This window comes from Ornithorhynchus anatinus, chromosome 17 (genome assembly GCF_004115215.2).
Source record: "Ornithorhynchus anatinus isolate Pmale09 chromosome 17, mOrnAna1.pri.v4, whole genome shotgun sequence".
NCBI classification, from domain to species: Eukaryota; Metazoa; Chordata; class Mammalia; order Monotremata; family Ornithorhynchidae; genus Ornithorhynchus; species Ornithorhynchus anatinus.
In genome coordinates, this window is record NC_041744.1 from 20,893,380 (window position 1) to 20,919,724 (window position 26,345).

Genomic DNA, 26,345 nt, shown 5'->3' on the forward strand with positions numbered 1-26,345 from the left:
AGCGGAGAGTTCTGAAACCAAAGGAGAAGTGTGAACAGGGCAGGAACCACTGCCTCGGTGGGGATTCCTTGTTGGGGAGGGAGGGAAGAAGGGAAAGAGAGAGAGACAGAGAAAGAGACATGATGACACAGAACTGTTTTTCGGCATGCGTCGGCATCAGTAAAATGTCTATCCCGAGCGCTTCCACGGGCGAAGCGCATACCGGGCACTTTGAGCCTTGGGTTTCCTGCCCTTTATGTTCAGCTCAAGCTCAGGTGTGCCAGTGAGGAGAGGAAGCCATCGGGCCTGGGAAACAAGCAGATAAATTTTCCTCCTCCCCTGCTGGTTCCTTCCTCTCCTCCCACCCCACTTGGAGACGGCAGACAGACAGACAAACAGAGGGAGAAGAAGCATTGTCTTGTGGAAAGAACCCAGGCCTAGGAATCAGAAGACCTTGTTTCTAACCCCGGCTTGGCCAATTGCTTGCCGTTATCTCGGGCAAATCACCTCACTTCTCTGTGCCTCAGTTTCCACAGATGTAAAATGGGGATTAAATACCTGTTCCCCCTCCTACTTAGACTGCGAGCCCCATGCCGGACAGAGACTGCGTCCACCCTAATTAACTTTACCTACCCCACCCCTTAGACAGTTGGACACATAGTAAGCGATTTAATATAGAGAAAAGGACAAGTCAACATTATATTTCCTGTCCTGTACAAGGAGCTGTCAGCGAGGAAGGAGAAGACACAGTTGGTCCCTGCCCTCCAGATGCTCCCCATTTAGTGGCGGGTGGGACCGACTCAAGTGAATAATGCCCACAGTGGCAGAACCAGAAGAGGAAAGACCCCCAAATCTCCTTGAAGAGTGGGGTGTGGGGTGCCACCTAGCAAGATGGAACTCCCTCTCACAGAGACATTTCCTAACTGTCTGGGCTGCCGCCCTCACCCTCATGCAGAATCACCAAGGCCGCGGAGTGGAGTTTCCTCCTCTTATAATAATAATAATAATAATAATAATAATAATGTTGGTATTTAAGCACTTACTATGTGCAGAGCACTGTTCTAAGCACTGGGGTAGATACAGGATAATCAGGTTGTCCCACATGAGGTTCACAGTCTTAATCCCCATTTTACAGATGAGTTAACTGAGGCACAGAGAAGTGAAGTGACTTGCCCGCAATCACACAGCTGACAGGTGGCAGAGCTGGGATCCCCCTGCTGCCCCTTGTTAAAGCGGAAGCTCCTTGTGAGCAAGGATTGTCCCTCGCACTTCTGTTGTACTTCCTGAGGTGCTTAATATAGTGGGCTGCAACCAGTGGGTACTCAACGAGTAGCCTGACTACTAGGGGGCTATTAGGGCCCGAGGGAGGTAAGCAGAGGGCGAGGTTGACACTTACCTCAGTGGTCCTACCAGAGAGAGAGAGAATGTTCCTCAGCCAGGAGCCAGGGGCAGGGGGCCGGGGAGAGGAGTGGACTCAGGATCCAGTGACCTCCATTCTGCGAGGACGGGGCTCCCCAACCCGGGCCGGGCTGGATCGGGGCTGGGGAGAGAAGGTAGGCGGCTCCAGAGACCGGGGCTCTCGGGAGGTCCTTAGGCCGACTCCCTGGCTAAAGCACTGACCACCTGGCCGGTGGGGACGCAGGCGGGGGCTTGCTGGGTTGGATCCAGTCGCCCACCTCCCCACGCTGCTCTGCAGAGAGAGCGGCTGTAACCCCCCTGGGACCAGCCCCGGGACAGACGACTACCCGCGCACGGGCGCTCCTTCCACATTCCGTGCCTAATCAAATATCAGTCCGATAACGGCCGGTCGAGGCAGGAACACCCCGTGTCACCGGGTTCCGGCCCAGCCCCTCGGGGCCTCCACGTTTCCGCAATCAATCAGTCAACGGTGTTCATTGAGTGCGTACTACGTGCAGAACAACTAATAATAATAATAATAATTATGATACTTGTTAAGCGCTCAGTGGTGTTTATTGAGTAGGTACTGTGTGCAGAGCACTGTAATAATAAAGATAATAAATTATGATACTTGTTAAGCGCTTACTGTGTGCCAAGCTTACTGTTCTAAGCGCTGGGGTAGCTACAAGTTCATCAGGTTGGACACGGTCCCTGTCCCACATGGGGCACACACTCTTATCCTCATTTTACAGATGAAATAACTGAGGCACAAAGAAGTTAAATGACTTTCCCAAGGTCACAGAGCGGACAGGCGGCAGAGCCGGGATCAAACTTCCTGCTGGGGCCCGGCGAAATGAGCACCTGCGTCTCAGCCGTCCCCATGGGGGTCTGCCCGCCGTCTCCTCTGCAAAAGCGAGGAATTAGAGCGTCAACATGGCAGGAGAGGCATTATCCCAAATCATAGCTCCCAGCTATCACCTCAGCAGTTCTAAGCCAACTATGCACTTATAAACACACACAAAACTCGGTTTACATAGCTGACTATTTAGGCACCTGCTCAACTCATATCCATTATTCTCTTCCCTTCTTCCCCGCCCCACCTCCTCACCCACAGCGCATCAGTTCCAGCTGCTACACCGTAGAAAGAACTATTTCCCCAGCCCTTGAGTTGCCCGCGATCGAGCCGTACAGGATGGAGATTCAACCGTCCGATCGATCAGTGTTATTTATCGAGCACCCACTGGGTACAGTTTACTGAATTAAGCTCTTAGGGATATATAAAGAAGCTGGAGACGCACTCCCTGCCCGCGAGGGCTTCTGCTCTGATTCAGCGGTCCTGACTTAGTCAAGCGATCAACAAACTGAAAATCTAGAAAAATCAAGGTCAGACCCATGAGAATAAATAAGCAAATCCTGTATGTTCGATGCTGTCTAATAGGTAAGGTTACGCACTCCATAAGAGGGTGAACTCTTGATATGGCTACCTATTTGCCCTGTATGTTTGGATGCAGGATTGTAACTGCGAACGCTGTAGGAATAAACCATACTATGCCTCTGAAACTGATCTATAATTTATGGTATATGAACGATAACGGTCATGGCTCTGAAGGTCATCCATGTTCTGTCCCCTCCTCAGTAGATAGCTGTCGAATGTATGCTGTATTGGGTAGAACCCGGGCTTGGGAGTCAGAAGGTCATGGGTTCTAATCCTGGCTCCGCCGCTTGTCTGCTGTGTGACCCTGGGCAAGCAGCGTGGCTCAGTGGAAAGAGCCTGGGCTTCGGAGTCTGAGGTCATGGGTTCGAATCCTGGCTCTGCCACTTGTCAGCTGTGTGACTGTGGGCAAGTCACTTCACTTCTCTGTGCCTCAGTTCCCTCGTCTGTAAAATGGGGATTAAGGCTGTAAACCCCACGTGGGACAACCTGATTCCCCTGTGTCTACCCCAGTGCTTAGAACAGTGCTCTGCACATAGTAAGCGCTTAACAAATACCAACATTATTATTATTATTATTTAGAAGGTGTTCTGGATACATCCCCTGTCCCATTCTGGGCTCTCCCGCCCACCCTCCGGAAGAGGCTGTGCTCTCTGTGCCGTGGGCAGGAGCCGTGATGTCGGCCTTGCGTCTTCCTCTCTGTCATCCATTTAAGATGCGTGGTTGCCTATGCCACACGCACGCTAACTCCTAGGTCGGGAGTCCTCCAGGGAGAAGGAAATGTTCTTCGTGGCTCCTGTGCTTTCGTTTGAACTGTCCAGTATCTCTCTCTGCTTCAGGATGGGCTTCCTGTGGGTATCTCTTCCCGCGGTTGCCCCCCCGTGAGCACCCCTTCCCCTGGACATCCCTCCCCGTGGACATCTCTTACCTACGTGTCCCGCCCCGATATTTCTCCCGGTCGATCAATCGGCTTTATCTCCCCTAGAACATCCCTCCCCTGGACATGGTCCACCGGTGGCATCCCTCCCCGTGGGCATAATAATAATAATGATAATGGTGTTTGTTAAGCACTTACTATATGCCACGCACTGTTCTAAGTGCTGGGGGAGATACAAGGTAATCAGATTGGACACAGTCCCTGTCCCACATGGGGCTCACAGTCTCGATCCCCATTTTACAGATGAGGTGACTGACTCACAGAGAAATTAAGTGACTTGCCCAAAGTCACACGGCAGACAGGTGACAGAGCCGGGATGAGAACCCACGTCCTCTGACTCGCAGGCCCATGCTGTTTCCACTAGGCCACACTGCTTCTCTTTCCCTTGGGACACCTTTCCCTTGGCCATCCCTCCCCTGGACATCCATCCACATGGGCATCCGTCCCCGTGGACAGCTCTCTCCCGGACACCTCTCATCCTGGACAGCTCTTTCTCCCCCTCAGGTTTTTTTCCTTGGACCTCCCCCTCTGCCTGGACATCCCTTCCCTCCAGCCTCCTGCCGGCCCTTCACCCCTCTCCTCTACCCCGACTCCCTCCATCCCACACTGGCCCTGACTGAGCCTAAAGCCGCCCCCCCCCCCCGCCCCCTCCCAGAAAGGGGGTCTTGGGAGCGTTCCCTTTCTTCCCCCTTCTTCTTTCCACCTCCCACCCCACCAGCTCCCGCTTCTCCTAGTCTCAGACCCTTTCGGGGGTCGGGGGTGAAGGGTGTCCCGAGCTGAGCGCCCATTCCCCACCCCCCCGGGCCAGAACTTGTTTCGGGCAGGGTCCCACAGTCCTGAATGTCCCAGCTGCTACTTACCGAGAGCAAAGTCTGGCTGGTGGAGCAGCCTGCGAGGAGCCACCGTCCAGAGGGAACCGGGGCCGGAGCCGGGGCTGGGGGCGGAGAGAGAAGGGGCGGGGCCCTGGCCTGGGGAGGCTTGCTTAGAAATGTGCAAAATTCCAGCCCAGATCTCCACTGCCACTTCCCTGCTTCTCCAACTGCCCCCTTCTCTTCTCCATGTCGACCCCTCCCCAATCCACGCTCTCCGTTCCACCAAGAGGCGCTTTGAGATCCCCTGTGGGGAGTGGATGTGCAACCACATCGGGTCAGAGGGTCAGAGATCCCTGGTCCCTTAGCTGCCCGGATGCTCTAAATGCGAGTACAAACTTCAGACTGGACCAAAATAAGTTTTCTCCTCTGCTTTTCACCGGGCTGTCCGGCGAGGCAGAAAATGCAGTGGGCCATACGTTGGCCCACATCTCCCGGGGTCACCCAGGGACGGCAGCCCCGGGGTCCCCAAGGTGGAGCCCGGGGAGGGGATCCCCCGAGGGCTCTGTAGAAGATGCCCTGCTCCGTGTCCATCTGCCCTCTGCCCCTCTGCCTCTCCATGGGCGGGGCCGAACTTGTCCCCAGTCTTCAGGCAGGAGAACTGAGGTCCCCAAGGGAATCAATGTTATCCTGACCAGAAAGCCCTGCAGCCTGTTCAGATCATCCGTCGATGAACCGCAGGTTTGAAAGATCCAGTAAACTCCAGCCGAGACGGACATTTGAACGTATCGCCGCTCTCTGCATTGTAAATCTAATTGTTTTTCCAGTTTGCACCCTCCCGGAGTTGATCTTCCTTTTTAAAAAAGTTGAATTCTCAGAGAAGGGCACAGTAGCCGGCCGTTTGGGGGTGAGGTTGGTGAGATTCAGAAAGGAGATTAAAATTTAATCAGGACTTGGCAGGACTGCCATTGCTTCAGAGAGAAAAGAAAGATCTGTAGCAGCGGGACAGTGGGCTATTGTGTCGGAGAGCACGGCTAGCGTGGGGAAAGGCGCTCGGGAATGGTGGAAGAGCCGGCCAGGAGGTCACTGAGGAGGTCAAAGTCACCTTCAGGCATGGGACCTTGGCTGGAGAAGCAGGGATCAGCCCAAGGAAGCCATGTGGCCTAGTGCATAGAGCACGGGCCCGGGAGTCAGGTGGACCTGGATTCTAATTCCGACTCTGCTACTTGTCTGTTGCATGAACCTAGGGAAGTCACTTCATTTCTCTGTGCCTCAGTTACCTCATCTGTAAAATGAGGATTAAGACCGTGAGACGTATGTGGGACATGGACTGTGTGCAACTTTATTAGGTAATATCTGCCCCATCGCTCAGTACGGTGCCTGACACATAGTAAGATTTTAATAAATACCTTAAAAAACAAAAAGGGACAGACCAGCTTTTGCAGCCTCTGGACATCCAGAATGATGTTGGTCTTCCCAAGAGGCAGATGGCAGAACACGGTGCTTCCGGTGTTCAAGACTCCCGGCTGCCAGCAGGCCAGGCTGCTGACCCTTTCCCAGCATTAATGAGGGTATTTATGAAGGGTTTTCTCAGTGCCAAGCACTGTGTTAGGTGCTGAGGTTAGATACGAGGGAATCAGATCAGACACAGTCCCTGACCCACACAGGGCTCACCACGTAAGGGAGTGTTGCCTTGTGGAAAGAGCGTTAGCCTGCGAGTCAGAGGACTTGGGTTCCAATCTTGGCTCCACCACCTGTGTGCTGTGACCTTAGTCAAATCACTTACCTATTCCTGTTGTCCTTCCCCTTTAGACCTAATTCGGTGCTCGGCTTAACAAATACTATCATTATTATTATTATTGTTATTATTAATAATATGAGATGCAGGAATCTGAACTCATTTTATAGATGGGTAAATTGAGGAATCTGGTAATCGAGGCATAGAAGGTTAAGGGAAGGTTAAGGTTAGGGGAAGCAGCATGGCGTAGTGGATAGAGCACTGGGCCTGGGAGTCAGAAGGTGATGGTTCTAATCCCGGCTCCGCCACTTGTCTGCCAGGTAGGCTTGAGCAAGTCACTTCACTTCTTTGTGCCTCAGTTACCTCATCTGTAAAATGGGGATTAAGACCGTGAGCCCCTTCTGGAGCAGGGACTTTGTCGACCTGATTTGTTTGTATCCACCCTAGCACTTAGAAGAGTGCCTGGCACATAGTAAGTGCTTAACAAACACCACAGTTGTTATTCTTCTTATTATTAAGATCACATGAAGCACTTCTGCTCAGTTTGTCTATGAGAGAAAAAGGCCTGACACTTTGAAGGAGTGAACTTTTTGATGCCTTGCTCACCAAATCTGGCATGTGAATCAAGCAGAACATCACAGATTTTGCCCAGGATGTCATCAATTTTTTTTGTTTCTTTATATTTATTTTTATGGTATCTGTTAAATTCTTACTATGGGTCAAACACTGTTCTAAGCACTGGGGCAGATACGGGTTAATTAGGTTGGACATAGTCCTTGACACGCTTCTCGGCTCACAGTCTAAGTAGGAGGGAGAAGAGGAGAATTGAGTCACAGAAAAGTGAAATAACTTGCTCAAGGTCACACAGCAAGCAATTGGGAGAGTGGGGAGTAGAACCCAGGCCCTGTGACTCCCAGGCCTATTCTCTTTCCACTAGGCCACGCTGCTTCTCCACAGAAAACGCAGGAGAATCATATTCGTCTGGGTTGGGATCAAGCCATTTTGGGAGAAGTGGAAGCCCCCGAAACTGGTTGAGAAGGAGAGGGTTAGGGGGGCCCTTGGCTCCAGGATCTCTGCTGAGCCTGACGTCCAGGGAGCGGGTCCAGAGGTGGACCCCGGGGACAGCACAGCAGCAGGAGTGGAGAGAAGCCGTTTGCCGGCTCCAAGATGGCTTCCTGCGGGGAAGAGTGCCCTGGCGGGGTGGGTTATCTTAGCCACCGTCTGGGCACTGCTCTTCTTCACCCCCCTCCCTGGCGCCTCGTCAGTGCCCCCCGCCCCGTGGCATCCTAACTTCTAGCCTGAATCGCGTTCATCTTTGGCTCGAGCCCTCCGAGTGGTTCCACCTCTCCCTGGCTTGCAAACCCCCCCCCCCCCCCCCCCCCCCCCCCCCCCCGCCTCTTCCCCGTTCCCCAAATCCCCCCGGGCCAAGGACGACCTGAGAGAATTCCCACCCTCCCGCTGCTCCGGCCCTTCCCTGCTGGGAACGCCCCAATCCGGCCCCCCGCTGCCCGACGACGACACCAGACCGCCGTTCCACAAATAGCATGTTGTACCAATTTATTAGAGAATGTAGTTAAAAAAAATATTTTGAAGTTAGGTTCTCCAGTTGAAAAGCTGATAACTAGAAACACTTGAACAGCTGGGCACAGTCATCCCCTTCCCCCACCCCCATGCTGTAAACAGGCTACCAAGAGTTAGGTGACCATTTTCCAGATAATGGCAATTGAAGAGAAGGATGCAGGCTTGTCTGTTCTTAAAGAAAACCAGCCCCGTGGACCTCTTTGGCCTGTGCCGTCTCTGGGTGGTGGGCATCTCTGAAAGACGTGCCCGTGTTGGAGAGTTATCCGACACAGTTGGACAGTTGGCCGCCAGGATAAAAGCACACACGTGTCTAGTTGCCCACGGTCTCAGGGGGGAGTAGCAGCAGAATGCACTGCCACCCCCCCGACTCAAAATCTGTGCCCCCGTTTCTGAGTTCGATCCCCTGGTGAAACTTGGGCAGCATCGCCCACTGCCTGGGGCCCTCGGGGCCTTCCGGGGACCGGCCTCTCGCCTCAGCGGACACCGCTGTGGACGTGCGGAATTGGTTTGCGTTGACAGGTGTGAGAGGATTTTTGTGTGTCGGTGGAGAAAATTCAATATACCCACCTTACCTGTAAAACTGAAAAACAGAACCGCAACAACAAAAAACCCCAACCTGTTCTTTCCACAGCTCTGCAAGCTACAACCCGACGGTTGTAATCCAGATCCACTTCTTTTGACTAGCGCAAAGTCCGTATCGCGCCTAATAACCTGATCCGTAAAGGTTGTTCTGCCGCGCTCCGGCTGGAGGCGCTTGGATCTGGATAGGCAATAAATAACTGAAACCTTTCTCAGCTCCCCCAGAATGTAAAGCGAGGACCGTGAAGCCCTACAGACGATGACGCAAAAGTTTGACTCCCGAATCAGTAACGTACATGCACAAAACAATAAAACGTTAGAAAAAGAGACACTTGACGATTCCCCCACGGTCAGCTCTCGGAAGCTCTCCGAGCCGACGACTTCAGCCAGAACCCCTGGCCCGGTCGAACGGCGAACTCTCCCCACCCAGGCCCGCTCCTCTGAAAGAACAGAGCACCCCACCCCAAAAGGAACTAAGAAAGGAAAGACAAGACACTATTTTCGGATTTCTCGATTCCTTCCTGGATGTCTCCCCCCACCCCCGTGGCCGTTCCGGGGGCTCTGGGAAGTTTCCCCTCGCGACTGGGGCTGACGACAACGTAGCGGCCGAGCGGGAAGTGGAGTCTCAGCTCCGACTCCCACCGCGGCCGCCGGCTTGTCCGGGGGCAGGCCGCTCCCGGGGAAAATGGATCTCGCCCGAGCCCGGCGGTTCAGAACGCGGCCCGGCCGGGCGTCCGTTCAGCTGAGGTGGATCGGGGTGTAGTCGGGCCGCCGGGTCTGGATGATTTTTGGCTTGGGTCTCTTCATGCCTTCCTCGTCCTCGTCATCCTCGTCGTCCTCCTGGTCGCTCTCGCACACGTGTACCACCACGCTGGGGGTGGTGTCGGTGGCCGCGTGCAGTTCGTACTTCTCCCCTGTGGGTGAGACGGTCACAGAACAGCTCCATCAATCAAGTCGAGTGCTCACTTGGTGCAAAGCACTGTACTAAGCACTTTGAAGGGTACCCTGGAGCCAGCCCGGCGCCACCGAGCACTTGCTCCAAGGGGTGATTCAAGCTCCCCCTCCCCTCCCATACTCTCCGAGCCAGTCCGCCCCCTCCACCACCATCTCCGTGTAAACTGCAGCGAAGCCACTTCCTCAAGGAAGCCTTCCCCGATCCATCCTCTCCGTCCCCTCCTGTCCCACCCCTCCCTTTCCGGCCCGTCCCAGAAGTGACCGAATCGACTGTATTCCCGGAGTCCAGGAATATGAGCACCTCGAGGGCAGGGATCAAGCCTACGTTCCTCACTGCTCTAAGCTAGAGGGCTAAGCACGGTCCGCTTTGGTCCGGAAAACGACAGCTAAGTGGCCGTTTCCATCTCGGTTTTGCATCTGAAACCGTTCAGGGTGTCGGGGCTCGCCGACAAGGAGTGGATCCTTTAGAGGTAATTTGTGGGGTTTCCCTCTTCCTCCCGGAAAGACTTTGGTCTGTGTGGAGGCTGTGAGCTTTGAGTCAGAATTGTTCCGGACTCAGATTGCTGTCCGGGCTGTGGCTGCCTGCCCTGTTTGTCCGTGAGCCCCTCGAAGCAGGGGCCACGTCGTCGTCTTCATAATAATAGCATTGATAATATTAACAGTGGTATTTGTTAGCTCGTATTACGTGGCAGGCACTAACTACTAAGAGCTGGGGTAGATGCGGTACAATCAGATCACAGTCCCTGTACTCTTAGCACGGTGAATGTTTGTGTGTGTGTGTGTGGGGAAACGACACCGTCCCATCTTGTTCATCAGACTATTTGGGTCTTCCTAGAGCAGACTCAAAACTGCCTGGAGAGAGTTGGTCTCCACAGGCCTGCAGCTGGCCCTGCCTGACTCCGGTCCTGGTCAGGCAGGCCAACCCCTCAGTGCGTGGCCTTTTTACACCAGCTGGTCCATCCCAGGTAATGCGTGAAGGCTCCTGATGGAAATGGAGGCGGATATGAGGGAGAAAACTTCTGAGGGAACAGCAGCGTCCTGCCTAAGGCTGCATCCAAAAGGGCACGTTATCCAGATGCCCCTCGTTGGCCTCAATCTCATGGCTATTGGCGGGGGACCAGACCACCGATAACAGGAGGCAGTCTTGGGCCCTGGAACTGTGGAAAATAATGGTCTTGGAGTCACCGGGTGAGAGCTCTGAATCTCAGACCAGAGTCTCCTTTTCTCCCCACCCGCCTGCCCGCCCAGGTGCCCTGGGGCACGATGGTAGTTCTCACCTGGGCCCAGCTTGGAGATGGCATACAAGAGGTCATAATTGATGACGGGCGTGGCGTCCTCCACTTGCTTCCAGCCCACAGGAGGAGAGGCAGGGGGAGAGATCAGGAACTGCTTGTCTGGATTGGGCGGGGCCAGGTGGGCGCTCCCTATGTGCAGAGTCTTGTGGGGAGACACAACACAGACACACATTATCGCACAACGTTTTTTTGTGCCCAGCAGTTACCGGGATTAGAACCAAGATCTTTCCGATGGCCGGACCCGTGCTCTCTCCTCCAGGCCACGCTGGCGTGGGCGGTGGCTGTCTGAAAGGGACGGGCCGAATGTTTGATGGTTACTGGAGAGAAGGGAGGGTTGAGAGGTGAGATGCCTTAAACCGGCCTTGGATTTTCCACAGAGATGGAGTGGCAAGAGTCAGGGGGTGAGAATAGAAAGGACTTCAAGTTCCCAAAAATGTTGGCAGGACACCCACAGCCTGGGGCCTGAAAGAAATTAGGGTCTTAGAAAAATCAGGCAAGACCCTCAGTGGTCACTGAAAATCTGATTCCCTAGCCCCGACAGGGCAGTCAGTATCAGTGAGAAGCAGCATGGCCTAATGGCTAGAGCCCGGGCCTGGGAGTCAGAAGGTCATGGGTTCTAGTGCCAGCTTTGCCACTTGTCTGCTGTGTGACCTTGGGCAAGTCACTTCACTTTTCTGGGCCTCAGTTACTTCATCTGTAAAATGGGGATTGAGACTGTGAGCCCACATGGGACAGGGATTGTGTCCACCCTGATTTAATTGTACCCACCCCAGCACTTAGTACAGTGCCTGGCACATAGTAAGCACTTATTATTATCATGTGCCGCTTAATCGTTTCCGATTCGTAGCGACTCCTCGGCTATACTTTCTCCAGAACGTTCTGTCTTCTGCCATAATCCGCAACCTTTCTAAGGTTCTTCCGTTATTGTTGTTATGGTCTCTATCCATCTAGCTGCCTGTCTGCCTCTTCCGCGTTTTCCCTGGACTCGTCCTAGCATTACTGTCTTCTCCAGAGAATCGGTCCTCCTGATTATGTGTCCAAAATATGCTAATCTAAGTAAGGGCTTAACAAATACCATAATTATCATTATTATTGTCATCGATGGGGGGCTCACTCCTGGGGTGCCTTGCTTCCAGGGCGTGGGGGAGAGGGCAGTGCTCGGGGACATGTTTTCTCAGGAAGAGGAATAAAAAGGAAAATTGAAGAGCTGTCTAAAAGCCACAGGAATGGTCTAAGGCGGCGAGAGGTAACGAAGGGCTTTGAAGAGAGGGAGTGGAGGAACAGAAAGATCAAGGTCTCTGCCTTGTTGTTGTGGAGCTCACGGGGGCAGCAGAGAACAGCGCACGAATGTGGCGGGGCCTCGGTCTGTGCTTCAGGCGGGGAGGCCGAGGGGAGGCCGAGAGGAGGCCGTGCGTGGGCACTGCCATCCCTCAACCCTTTGGAGAAAACCCCAGGGGAATTAAAGCTCAATTGCACATTCCTTTCACTCCCAGCCTGGGAGGTGGAGGGGGAATTTGTAGAAATTAGTACCGGGTCCAAGCGCTTAGTACGGTGCTCTGCATCTAGTAAGTGCTCAATAAATACGATTGAATGAAGGAATAAATGGATGAATGAAAAAGAACCCAAACTGGGTTCTGTTCAGTTACCCAAGCTCCCCATCTGCACTAGCCCCACCCCACTGCTTTGGTCACCAGCTTCCAACTGTACAAAACTAGGGTTGGGCTAGGTCTTCTCTGGGCCCCAAGGCTCCCCATGATCCAGGACCAGGCTCCCATCGTGGGTGCGACTGTAGGTGATGATGGGAGGTTAGAGTGGGAAAAACAAAACCATTTTCCAGTGGGGACAAGTGTTCCATCCTGGGCCAGCTTCCTCTCACAAGGGCCAATGAATCAAAAGCAAGGCTGGTGGGTTTCTTTTCTACTTGCCCCAGGGCGAGTGGACCTGTGGCTGGTTTAAGGTATCCCGTCTCTCACCACCCCCCTCTTCTCTCCAGGAACCACTGAAACATCCCTGAAAAGGAGCTTTCCCCCAAAATCCCAGTCCAACTTAGCTCACTGCCAGCGAAGCCCCGGTGGTGGTTGTTTTAAAAGACTCGAGAGGAGACTGAGAGGGACTATTTGGGACAAAGTGGGAGAGAGAATCCACTTTCAGTGGATTTGCCATTTTCAACTCACCTGAGCAAAATACAACTTCATCTCTTTCCCGAGAAATTCAGTCTTGTGCAGCTGGATTCGGGCATCTGCCGCCGACAGGGGGTTGCTGAAGTTTATTCGGACTCGTTTGAAGCTCTTAAAATACTGGAAGGTGATATCCTTGTCATAGGTTCGGAAGAGGGATTCAAATTTGGCCTGAAAAAGAAATAGTAGTAACGGTATTGGAAGAATAGTAATAGAAGAAAGCTCACAGGTTGAGACTTACAGGAAATACTCTCTTGGGGGCCAGTCCCTACTTCCAGCTCATGGCTGCTGCTGCTTATAGGGCCCAGTTGACCTGAAGCCCTCTGGCTTTTAAATAAGGAGCAAACGGGAGACACTAGAGTCCGAAAGGGATGTGGGGCATCATGTGAAAAGTCACCAGTTTTCCACGCTCTTTGCGGGTTCACGAGAAATATTCTCAGTCACAGAAGCTCCCCCGTGGAAGCGGGAACTCGGCACTTTCTAAGGTGGGCCCTCGGCCCCGGCCATAGCATGGGTTTCCTGACCTTTGGGGCGACCAGCCCACCTGCTTCTCTCTGGTTTAGCCAGATGTAATCGGATAAAAATCTGGATCTCCCACCCTGCCCCCGCCTGAAGTCTTTCTCTTACGGATGTGACCTCTGTGGCTTTATGGAGTGGCTAGGAAGACCGAGGTATTCATTCATTCAATCGTATTTATTGAGCGCTTACTGTGTGCAGAGCACTGTACTAAGTGCTTGGGAGAGTACAATATAACAATCAACAGACACATTCTCTGCCCACAACAGGCTTAGAGTCTAGATAGGTCTTGGGAAGGAAAAACACTATGCCTGTACTGGCTTTAATGATGAGGAATATACAGGGGGTTGTGCTATAGAAGCTCAAGAGAGCCAAGCTCTGATCGCTGAGCTTCTTTCAACACCTCGGTTGGATTAGATGCTCCTTGATGGCAGGGATTGTATCCTTTTGCTCTACTGTTCTCCTCCAAGAATTTAGTACAGTGGACTGCTCACCTTAGGCACTCAGTAAGTGCCAGGGACTGCCTGACCAGCTCAAGGTACCCTCCTCCCAAAGCCTTTTCCAGAGAGCCTAGCTGCCTGGTAGTGATTGACCCTGGCACAGCTGACAGAGAAACACCTAGCAGCATAGGCAGCTGTGCCATCTCAGAACAAATACAGAGATTAAACTATCTCCTCACAGGTTAGGGTATCTCGTGAGCTGGGGAGAATTGTATGTTCAGCTAAAATGGGGTGTGGGGAGACGTCTAATCAGAGTTGTTTCGTGCTCAGCTCCACCTAAAGACATGCTCACAAGCATCTCTCTTGGCTTCAGCTGTCTTCTCCCGAGCTAATGAGACTGAGGTGTGTTTTGGAGAAGTGCTCTGGGGCAGGAGGCTGGTCAACAACCATGGCCTGTGATTGATTAATTTTCCCCGGAGCCATCTCATGGACTGGGGAGGCAGGATTCAAAGACAGGCGCCCTTGGGAATATGGCATGGGGCAAGTTCGGTGGGCTAACAGGAACCCCCCGGGCTGGTTATCAAAACCAGGTCGATCGCTTTTATTGAGCACCCCCTATGTGTACAGCCCGGTATTAAGCGCTTGGGAGAGTATCCTAAAGTCAGTAGGTGCTATCACTGCCCTCAAGGAGCCATCCACCTAGGGAGGGAGACATTGAAGTAATAAACAGAAGAAGAGAGAGGAAAGGGAGATGATTAAGTGTTGAAACTGTAGCGTGCGTAAGTGTAAATGGGCAGAAGTGCTTCTATCAGTGGTCTGCGCCTCTTAGTTTGGGTGCAGACTGGGGTTGCAGAAAGTTTCCTTGCAGAGTGTCTGAGGAGCAGGGTAGGAAACGAGCCAGGGCAAGAAGCCCACGGGCTACCCCTCCCACGGGCTTCGCGAGTCGGGACCTTCCCACGTTCTCGCCGGCAGCCGGCTCGTTGCCGAGCTTCGGGGAGGCTGCGTCGAGGAAGCTGCCGATCGGAGGGTGGCCCCGGGAAGACGCTGCAGAAACAGCCCGCTGCTTTTCAGACGCTTAAGTGGTCTGCTGAAAACTGTCCCTGTTTCCTGCACCATCCTTTTCCTTTCACAAAACTGGCCCGCGCGTCCACAGCTAGTTCCTCTCAGAGAGGGCCCCTGTCTTTCCCTAGAACTCCACTAAAAAACGCTCCCCAGGCGGGATGGGTCAGGGCATAAACACTGCCTATTGACCAAACCGCTATAGCTTCTTGGAGTCCTTTTAAAGAAAGTCACATTTTACACACCCGGGTAGCATTTAAATACCAGAACCAACAAACGGTGTTTGTGGAACTCCATGAACACACTGTTGTGTGAGTCCACGGTGCTTAGATTGGTGTACAACACATCAATCAATCAATCAATCATCAGTAGTATTTATCGAGTTCTTACTATGTGCACGGTATTGTATTCGATGCTTGGAAGGGTATAATACAACAGAATTGGTAAATGTGATCCTTGTCCTCTAAGAGCTTACAGTCTAGTGGGGGAGACAGGCATAAAATAAATTACAAATAGGGCACATGGTAAGCACTTAAATACAATTACAATATTATCATTATCGTTATTATTTCAGATTAAACAACAGATCCCCTTGCCCTCTGAGAGTTCTAAGAATTCCCTCCAGAGGTTTAACTGTAGTGACTGAGAAAGAGAATCTTTCACCACCGAGTGCCGGAGAAAACGTTTCTGCTCTTTCAATAGGGCTTATTTATTTATTATGGTTTTTATTACACATTTGCAATTTGCCAAGCATTGTGCTAAGCACTGGGGTTCATACACAGTGACGAGGCGGGACGCAGTTCCTGCCACCTCACGCAAACCCCAGAAGGGAGGCTCACAGTCTAATCGCATTTCGTAAATCGATTTCAAAAACACTGCCACGGTTTATTTCGGTATCTCCAGGTGCATTTTTTCCTACAGTATTTGGTTGGGAATCTGTCCTTCGTTCCCATTCAGAAACCCACCCAGGAGTTTTCCCACTCACAATTCACGCTCTACTCAAGGTAGACGGTTGAGTCCACAACCGTGTATTTTCAGAAAACCCGAATGGGCTCTCTGGCTGATTCGGCTCCATTCCTCCAAAGCGAATGGCAGCGGCAGCAGCGTTCATCAGCCTCGCTCACCTCGGTGACTCCAGCCGGGACCGCCGCGATCACTCCCCTAATTTCACACTTTAGTGCTCCCGCCTCATTCTCACCCACAGCGAGACAGGGGCGGGGGAGGGTTAAAAAAAAAGAAAAAGCCAGCCATGCTCGGCCAGTTATCAGTGAGAAGCGGAAAGAATTCCATCGCCTTCAGATTAGCCCGACACACCCTTGAAAAACTGCTGCTGGAAATAACCGGGGTGATTCCCAAGCCGTTCCCCGGCCAATGCCAATTCTACTGCTTTCTAGTCCCTGGTAGAGACCCCCCAGGAAACCCAAAATCTTTGGGTTTCAGTTGCAACCTCAAGGGTGAGGTGCTCTCTTCCACCTCGTGTTGCTCCAAAAGGGAGGAGGAGAGAACGCATGCATTTCCAAACAATCAATCTCTTAGACGTGGCTCCCCTGCCCCTCCAGAAAAAGCTCCTCCGTGTTTCTTTAGGCACAGTCAAAGCCTGAACCTCCAACAGAAGCCCTTGACCCTCTCCCCTAGTCTTTCCAGGCCCTGGACCTCGCCCCTCTCCCCCTCTCCCCCTCAAAAAAAACCCCAAAACAACTCAGCAGCACCCGGCTTACCCTGGTCTCACTTTCACCGAAGACATCACTGTCTGCCACACAGGCGATGAGGGAACTAAAACTGTAGTTAAAGTTTCTAAAGTGCATCTCGCTCTTTTCCCCCAGCCACGGCACGGACGGATAAAATCCACACGGGGTGCCTTCCCCAAGAAGCCGTAGGTTCTTTCCGTAAAGCGTGTTTATAAAGGAAGAGGTCCAACCCCTCGAGGGAGGGAGGGAGGGAGGGAGAGAGAGAGAGCAGCTTCAGAGCATCCTCTAAGGACTAGCACATTCCTGAACAAAGTCCTGCATGCTTGCAGATGGACAAAATGTAAGCGGCCTACTGGAAAGCAATGACGTCAGCACGTTAGTTATTTTCCCTATGCTAATTAACTTCTCTTTGGGAGGATGGAAAAACAGCTGAGGTTTGCAGAGTTAGCTGGGTTTCCATTTGCTAGGGCTTGCAGGCGGGTACCCGGTCACCCTCCTGGGGACGGAAAATGTTACAGCAGGGTCTTTGGCCAGAAGAAGCGAGCAAGGGTTTTTTAGGGTGTCATTCCAGCCTTCGAAAGACCTGGGAACAAATCCCCTTTCTCCCCCCCCCCCCACCTCCCCCTGCCAGGAACTCGATCCTGGCGCAGACGGAAAAACTTGCTGCGAGTTTCGGATGGGTAGTAAATGGGTTGTGCAATCTGCCTTTTGTCAATGAATCTTTTTTGTTTTTTCTCAATTCATTTTGAAATGTAGTTTTCCCAGTGGTTGGCTAAACGTCTGCTAAACTGGGTTGGCTTACAAGAAAGGTTTGGCATGGGATTTGATTTCAGGAGGATCCCGCTAATGATCATTCCCATAGTCTTCCCTGATGCATTCCCCTCGTTTTATCCCCAACGCTTTGCACTAAGCACGCGCTTACGTGCTCACGGTCACTTAAGGCACTTTTGTAAGCCCTCACTTCAGTAGCCACTTTCCTTCTTCCTTTGTTTAATTATTTCGTGTGTGTCTCCCCTCCTGGCTGGTAAACTCTTTGAGGGCAGGGATCCTATCCTCTAACTCTTCTGTATTCTCCCAAGAGCTTAAATACAGTGTCCACACAGCAGACACCCAATAAATGCTATCTACCGATCAGCTGACAGTGCTCTTCACAAAGAAGAGGGTGAATAAATACAATCGACCAATTAGTTGATCAGACGTCCGATCGATCGATAACCCGGTGGCTAGAATCGGGATGCCCTCACGGACTTCTTTCCCATTTAGATAATTCAGGCAGTTGCCAAAGGCATTTTGAGAGAATCCTTTGTGATGGAAGTTGACAAGGAAACAAGTCAGTCAGTCAGTTGTATTTATTGAGCGGTTACTGTGTGCAGAACACTGTACTAAGCACTTGGGAGAGTACAATATAACAAACACATTCCCTTCCCACAATGAGTTTACAGCCTAGAGTGGGAGACAGACATTAACATAAATAAAAAAAGATTACAAATATGTACATCAGTGTTGTCCCTTGAAGTGAAGGCTGGAATAATAATAATAATAATGTTGGTATTAAGAAATTACTATGTGCCGATCACTGTTCTAAGCACTGGGGTAGATACAGGTAATCAGGTTCTCCCACGTGAGGGTCCCAATCTTAATCCCCATTTTACAGATGAGGGAACTGAGGCACCGAGAAGTTAAGTGACTTGCCCAAAGTCACACCGCTGACAGGTGGCGGAGCCGGGATTAGAACCTCTGACTCCTAAAACCAGGCTCTTCCCACTGAGCCACGCTGCTTCTTCAGGGTGATGCAGAAAGAAGTGGAAGACAAGGAAAAGAGGGCTTAGTCAGGGAAGGCCTCTTGGAGGAGATGTACCTTCAATAAGGTTTTGAAGCAGGGGGGAGTAATTGTCTGTCGGATATGAAGCAGGAGGAGGGCGTCCAAGACCAGAGGCAGGATGCGGACGAGAAGCTGGTGGCTAGATAGACAGACGAGATTGAGGTAAGTGAGAAGATCAGTATTAGAGGACCCAAGTGTGCAGGCTGGGTTTTAGAAGGATAGTAGAGAGGTGAGATAGGAGGGGCTTGACTGATTGAGGAGTTTCTGTTTGCTGCAGAGGTGGATGGGCAACCACTTGAGGTTCCTGAAGAGTGGGGAAATATGTCCTGAACGTTTTTGTAGAAAAATGATCCCGGCAGCAGAGTGAAGTATGGACTGGAGTGGGGACAACAGGACACCCCTGAATCGGAAGAGCCAAGAGGTCTCCAAGCTGCAGGATGGCCTTTTGAATCTCTCTGCTCAGGGCGCAGGGAGGAGGGAACTGTCTAAGTCAAAGACTGATTTTCAGGGATCGTCCTGACAGAGAGGTGGGCCTGTGCCAGGAATGAGAAAGGTTGAAAATCACAGTCCGCTTCCCCTGGGGTGAGTCGGGCAGGACGGAGGTTCGGAAGGTTCCAACCTGAGATGGCTTTAATGGAAACGGCTCAGGCCGAGGAGTCCGGAGACCCGTGTTCTAGTCCCGGCTCTGCCACTGGCTGACCTTAGGCAAGTCGGTCGACTTCTCTGCACCACTGTTCTCCCTCTTAGACTCTGAGTCCCGAGTTGGGCAGGGACAGAGTTCTGCTCTGGTTATCTCAAGTTGGCACATGGGACTTGGCACATAGTAAGAGTTTAATAGATACCCAGAGCAACAGGAAAAAAACCAAACCAATCTTCAACCATTCAGGTTCCTGTCAGGGGCCTGCTCTGTGTTCAGGATCTCGATGCCTAATACCAATCTTGACTCTTACCTCTCCCCAAGAACAGCCACCCAAGTCATGGTCAGAGGTTTTCTGAAGGGGCCTGGGATATAAAGTTTCCATTAAGTATTTCAAAATGAGCTGGGGCCATTAGTTTTTTGCTTTGTTTTTCAATCTCAAAAGGACTTTGCCAGTATTCAGAAAGTGTCCAACTCAGGGAAAAACAAATACAGCAATTAATCCAAAAGAAGGTAAAACAAAGTTTCCACGGTCTGGAGTGTGTTTTCAATTGCAGCCCCCTCTGACTTCCTGCCAAATTTCGGTGGGATATGAGAAACAAACCATAAGACTTGCTTTACCCGCGAGTTCCAATCTGGAAAGATCTGAATGGCCGCTCATTATTCTTCAACTTGGAAACTCCGCCGGCCTTACAAAAGCCCCAAAGTAAGAGTCACTTTTAAGTAATCGTTTAAAATGCTGTCCCTCCGAAACTTGGCCCATCGCTGCTGAAATTCAGTTTTTTAACCCTAAGTATTTGGGCCAACTCAAAATGCTAAGGGACGTCAGAAAACCAAGCCATTGGCTAACCAGTCCAGGTGGTGGAGGGAAATAATTCACAAAGGTTCTACATCTAGGAATTTGAGGGTTTTCCCCTTCTCAGCAGAATAACCACCTCTTCTATCCTGAAAAGCTAAACACAGTATACCAGTGAATCAATGTGGGTTTAATGAGCCTTTTTTTAGACTGGTTAAAGGCACGCTTTTATGCTATTCAGAGCCGAGGGATCCCACAGCGGAATCACTGGGGCGGGAGCTTTTGACGACGGTCACTGAATGGTCTCCCTATGTTGCCCGCCATCTAATTAGCCAGCCCCTTCCCCCCTGAAACCAACGGGCCTTGGCCGCCTGAGGTCTGTGTACCGCCAGCTGTGACCACCCACCGCCTAGATCTTTGGAGACCCAGGTGACAATCCGGCTCCCGTCCCCACCTCCCTCTACCATGCTCCCATCCAGGGCCGGCGCTGTGGCTGCTTTCCGCTCTAACGGAGAAAGCCGCCATCTCGGGCTTCCTTTGTCCGAGAGACTGTTACTTTACACCAGCCTTGAAGGCTGGGGGAGATTGTAAGCTCTTCCAAGGCAGGAACCTGTGTCTTTAACCTCTACCGAACTCTCCCAAGTGCTTAGCCCAGTGCTTACAGGCAGGAAATACCACTGAGGGATGGAGAGGAAGAGTCGATGTTGTTACAAGTACGAAGACAAGTGTCTGACCTCTCTCCCGTGCAAGAGACTTTTTACCCTTCCCCTCTTGGCTTCTTCAGGTCCCCTTTAGGAGGTTCCTGTCGTACCAGTTCGTGGAACTTGCAGAAACCACCCCGGGAACTGCAAGTGCGTCTCGTTGACACAGTCGGTACCCGCTTTAAGCTTTAAGAAGTTCTTTAGGGGGGCCAGTTTGACGTCACACATGCAAACCATCCCTCAACCTATTCTGACCAGGTGGAGTTAGTCTCCCTTAACAAGAGGCTTCCCCCTGCTTTCTAGGAGAACTGAAGGTTATGTTCAAGTCCGTCGTTCTGATCACAGCAAACCCAATGAAGACCTCTGGGGGACCTCAGAACTTCCACGGTAAACTCAAGGAGTCTATAACTTTGCCACAGAAATGTGCTTCGGGCTGGTATTTTATGGCCAAATTAATTGACCTGAGAGAGAAACTGAATTAGAACTTTGATGTGCAGGGTGAAGTTGGGGAAACAAATTGCCAGTTAGGAAAAACCGAGCACAATCTCCATCTGGGCTGGATCAGAAGAAGGGTGGATACTAGAGACCCTAGGGGAAAAAAAGGAATAGTAATAATGGGGGTGTCTGTTAAGTGCTTATTACATGCCAAACATTGTGCTAAGCGCTGCGGGTGATACAGTATAAGCAGATTACATGCCATACTTGTCAGGCACATTGTCTAAGAAGGAGGGAGCACAGGAAAAGGCAAAACTGACCTACTTCTGGGGACAGCACCCCGCCCTCCGGCCCCAACTTGTCAGACAAAGGAAAAACATGGCACCACTCGTGTTCCAGGAGTGGGGGTATGGAATTGTCATACACGCTCATAGACTGTGTCCAGGGTGCCAAACACACCGAACACACACCATGGTACTGCCTTCCCCGAGCTTCCATCGTCCAGCTCTTGGAGGGCGACGCGGCCCGGCCCAAGGCAGAGATATGGATGTGTCGGGGATGACCCCAGGGGCACAGAAGCCCTGACTCCCGGCCCCTGGCAGGAGCCCCCAGGTCAGCCCCTGCTGATTCCATCCTTCCACTTCGGTCCCCACTACCTGGGGGAGAAAACCGCTCTCCGAATTCCTAGCCCGGAGAGAGAGGATTTTCTGTCTGTAATAAGGAATTTCCATCTTTGAAGAGAGAGAAGCTGACCTTTTGGTAACCTGTCCTTGGAGGGATTAATTAACTCATCCAGGAGTTAAATCTCTAAGATTCCATCTTCCCTGTTCAGTTCTGTGGTTTCAAATCTCATTCCACCCTGCCCCTCATTCCACATCTCATTTACCTTATTACCTCAACTTTTCCTTAGGACCCAGGGGTTAGCCACCCCCCACCAGAATTTCTTGGAACTGAGAGTGCTTGGAATGTCTGAGATGAAAAACAGCCAAGGGCAAATCGAAAGCGTACTCAATGATCTGAAAATGGAGCGGTGTGCACAAGCCTTGGTGCCGAGCACCGGGGCACCTTCGCTCTGAAACCCGGTGCTCCCCGGGGCTCCTTCCTGCTGCTGCTTTGGGAGGGGTTCAGTCAGGTCCACGGCACGAGAGGTGGAGAGATCTGGTGGAGAGGGGTGACTCTCCACCACTCCCACTATAGCCTCCGGCCGGCAGCCCGCAGTAGCAACCACAAATGTGCGGTGGTCCCAATTTTGGTCTGAATGCCACATTTCAGTCCTCTTGGGCCTTGGTGGTCCCAAAATGGGGGGGGGGGAGGGGAGGCAAAAGAGGGTCTGAATTTAGCTCTTTGCCTGACCTTGCCCAAGAAATTGGGCCCACACCTATGCCCATCTCTAGCTGGTGGGCTGGAGAATAAGTGGGGTTAATCAGGGAAAGCTTCCTGGAGGAGCTAGGCTTTGAGATGTGATGTACACAAGGGGTGGGAGTGGGGAAAAGGGTCAAGAGCATAGCGGTTGTCCTGTGCAGATGGTTCAGAGTGGCCCAATGCAGGCGGGGCAGCAAGGTGTGGAGGAGAGAGAAAGGGAGCGTGGAGATCTAGAAGGTGGGGACAGATGGGCTCACACTTTGCTTTGCCGTGCCCCACGGAGGCCCTTGAGCTTGAGGTGTTCAGCTCTGGGGGTGTCCAGCTCTGGGGCTCAGCTCTCGCACCCTACCAAGTCCGCTGGCCTTCAGGGTAATCCAGGGCCGGATCGGGAGGTGGATGAGAGTCGAGTAGAGGCAAGTAAGAGGAGGCAAGGCCAAGAGGAGGAGTGTTCGGGGCGAGGCGGAGGAGAGGAAAGCGTGGACGGAATGGTTATGGAGATGAATCATGACTATAAAAAAAGAAAATCTTTCCCTGCCCCAAGCATCTGATCGGTCCTCTGAGGAATCCACATCTCGGCTGCATGAACCATTTTCAGAATGGGTGGCCCACATTCCACCGTAAAATCCGAGTCGGTTCTTTTCCTTTCCCTACTTTACACCCACCCCCAAGGTGGATGCAAAACCGCTCAGATCGTAGACTCTCCAGAACCAGTAGATGTAAAATTAAATAAAATTCAGAAAAGAAGGGGGCGGCAGGGGTGGGTGTGGGAAGAGTCGGGGTAAAGACTGAAAGGAGGCTTCTGCAGGGTTGGAAAGTTTATTGCTTCAGTATAGTTTTTGTTACTATTGGTTGCAAACTATAAGACCTAACCCTGACCCACAAGATATCTGGTGTTTGTGGAGAGCTTTAAAATATTTTTTTTCCCCAAAGCACTTTCACGTTCTTTATCTCACCGCTGCCTTCACGACATCCCTGAGTTAGGGAGAGACAGGTATTCTTGTTCCACTTGACAAATAAGGAAACAGGTCCAGAGAAGGTGAGAGAGAAGGAGTGTGGCCTAGCGGAAAGAGTATGGACCTGGGTTTTAATCCTCGCTCCGCCAACTTGGCTGCTGTGTGACATTGGGTAAATCACTTAACTTGCTTCGGTAACCTCATCTGTAAAATGAGGAATAAGACTGTGAACCCCATGTGGGACAAGGACTGTGTCCAACTTGATTATCTTGCATCTATCACTGCGCGTAGTACAGTGTAAAGCACACGGTAAGCCCTTAACAAATACTATTAAAAAATATATATATGCTTTGCCCAAGGTCACACAGCAGGCCAGTGGCAGAGCTGGGATTAGAACACCCTGTCCTGGATGTTCCCGTCACGGGGGTTGGAAGCGAAGCGGCGCCGTGCGGAGTTTTCACCCTGTGTGCCTGGCAACCCTGGCACCCCAGTGACCCAGGAAGGGGAGAATTCCGGGGCGGAGGGAGCAGGTGGTGGTCGCCTCGGTTTCCAGTGCAGGGGCTTGGATGACAAAGATTCAAAAGATCATCCACTTCCCCTGATTGGACGTGAGCTGCAGGAGGATTGAAGTCCTACTGAATTCCATTAGAGCCCAAGTACCTTGTGGGCAGGGAATGCGTCTTGTGTTTCTGTTCTACTTCCTAAGCACCTGGTACAGTGAACTCAATAGTGATGTCCTTATTACTATTACTGTGTCCGAATAGGAAGGTGTTGTGAAGAGCTGGGGCACAGACGTAGGTGGTCTTAAAAACCAGCTAGCTACCGGCAGGTCTTTCCAGGCTGCCCCAAACTGGAAGACTGTTTTGGGGTTGGGGGCTGGGGCTCCTTTGCCTCTTGGAGGCCTCTGCGCCTCCCTCCTTGCCGACCCTCCGGACTTCCCCCATGTGGCTTAGTGGAAAGAGCCCGGGCTTGGGGGTCACTTATCCCGGGCTCCGCCACTTATCAGCTGTGCAAGTCACTTAACTTCTCTAGGCCTCAGTTATCTCATCTGTAAAATAGGGATTAAGACTATGAGCCTGATTCCCCCGTATCTACCCCAGCGCTTAGAACAGTGCTTGGAACAAGGAAGCGCTTAACAAATACCATCATCATATGCTCCTCTCATTTTCCCTTGCCACCCCCCCCCCCCATCCGTACATCCCTCCAACCCTCACAGGCTCCTTTCACTTCACCCCCTACCCTCACAGGCCCCCTCCTACTTCCACTCCCACCCTCACAGCCTCAGCCCCCTGACTCTGAATGCCATTTCCTGCTCACACCTCATTTTAAAACTCAAAGGAAAGCTCAGAAACTTTTGACTGGATCGTCAGGAGCTGAGCAATATGCGGACTGTCACCTGACAGTTGGCTTTTGGAAGGATGGTGCTTGTCACTCTGAAAATGAGTATATTGGGGTCAGTTTATGGATGACCTTCCCACACGCCACCTGGCTGATGTCCCGTTGGGTTTAAAACAGCGTGGAAGACTCACCCCCATTTCAGAAACCTGCAAGACTCAAAACAAACCAAGGAACAGTCCCCCTCCCCCAGGGCTAGAACGTGTTTGGTTAATGCTCATTGACGCCGAAAGCGGGTTGCATGCCGACTTGCTCAACAGGAAAATATCGTTGCACTGGGAACCCAAGACAAAACATCAACACAGGTCATAATAATGGGGGTATTTGTTAAGCACTTACTATGTGCCAAGTATTGAACTAAACACTGGGGAAGGCAAAAGTTAATCAGGTCAGCCACAGTTCCTGTCCCACATGGGACTTACAGTCTAAGTAGGAAGGAGAGCAAGTTTTGAATCCCCATTTTACAGCTTAGGGAACGGAGCCCCAGAGAAGGGAAGTGACTTGCCCGAAGTCACCAGCATGCAACTGGCAGAGGAAGGATTAGAATCCAGGACCTCTGACTACCAGGAGGGGCTCAATACATACTCTTGATTGACTGCTTTACACGCAGTCTGTTTCTGGTGCTTCTCCCTTCACACTACGGTGGGACTAAATGGGCTTCACTGAGGGCCTGCCACTCGCTTTTTTTAATAGTTTCTTTTAAGAGCTTCCTACGTGCCAGGCACTGCATTAAGCGCTAGGTTAGATGCAAGATAACGAGGTTGGACACAGTTCCCGTCCCACATGGGGTTCACAGTCTTCATCCCCATTTTACAGATGAGGTAACTGAGGCCCAGAGAAGTGAAGTGACTTGCCCAAGGTCTCAGAGCAGACACGTGACAGAGCCGGGATTGGAACCCAGCTCCTTCTGACTCCCAGGCCTGTGCTCTACCCACTAGACCACACTGCTTCTCCACACTCAGCAGGTAGAAGCCCAACCCGCTCGGGGTGTGAGTGCGATGACTGGAGCTCCAGAGAAGAAAATTTTAAGACACAGCAAACAAATGCAGGTACTTTAGAGAAAGCAAACCCACTATTCTCTCAAGGTCAACTTCTTGAGAAGCAGTGCGGCTTATTGGAAAGAGCACGGGCTTGGGAGTCAGATGTCGTGGGTTCTAATCCCAGCTCCACCACTTATCAGCTGTGTTACTCTGGGTAAGTCACTTAACTTCTCTGTGCCTCAGTTCCTTCATCTGTAAAATGAGGATTAAGACTGTGCGCCCCATGTGGGGCAACCTGATTACCTTGTATCTACCCCAGCGCTTAGAACAGTGCTTGGCACATAGTAAGAGCTTAACAAATACTGTAAAAACCCCCCAAAATTTCAAGCTTTGCCGGGGTCCCCAGCAGACGCAGACATTTCACCCGCTGGAGTGACTGTGCCACTCGGAAAGCACCCCATCCAGGCACCTGGTCTTGTCACTCATGTCATATGTTCTAAGCCGAGCGGGGAAGGTGGGGAAGACTCTGAGCACGACTGAGAAAGATATTCTAAGAATGAGGAAGTACATATTCGGGGCTTTGTGGCTTTTGATGGAAACAGATGGAGCCTGCTGTTGGGGCAAAAGATCGAGAGAGAAAAAGGGACTTTTGGTGGAGAAAAAGGGGTTGTGGAACCAGTGT

The 26,345-nt window shown here is 51.7% G+C and overlaps 1 protein-coding gene across 4 annotated transcripts in view; it reads right to left on the reverse strand.

Annotated features, from left to right (window-relative positions):
- Nucleotides 1-7,824: 7,824 nt before the first annotated feature.
- RCAN1 (regulator of calcineurin 1) overlaps nt 7,825-26,345 on the reverse strand; it is a 63,217-nt gene continuing 44,696 nt past the window's right edge. For 2 of the 4 annotated variants that reach the window (XM_007669738.3, XM_029082662.2), the window contains exons 2-4: nt 12,877-13,050; nt 10,685-10,844; nt 7,825-9,367 (exon numbers count right to left, since the gene is read on the reverse strand). In XM_007669738.3, coding sequence (XP_007667928.2) covers nt 9,192-9,367; nt 10,685-10,844; nt 12,877-13,050 — 510 coding nt within the window. In that variant the 3' untranslated portion in view covers nt 7,825-9,191. Of the gene's footprint in view, nt 9,368-10,684; nt 10,845-12,876; nt 13,051-15,879; nt 16,448-16,612; nt 16,822-26,345 lie in introns of those variants that run through there. The other 2 variants (XM_001513340.6, XM_029082663.2) reach the window with 2 other exon arrangements.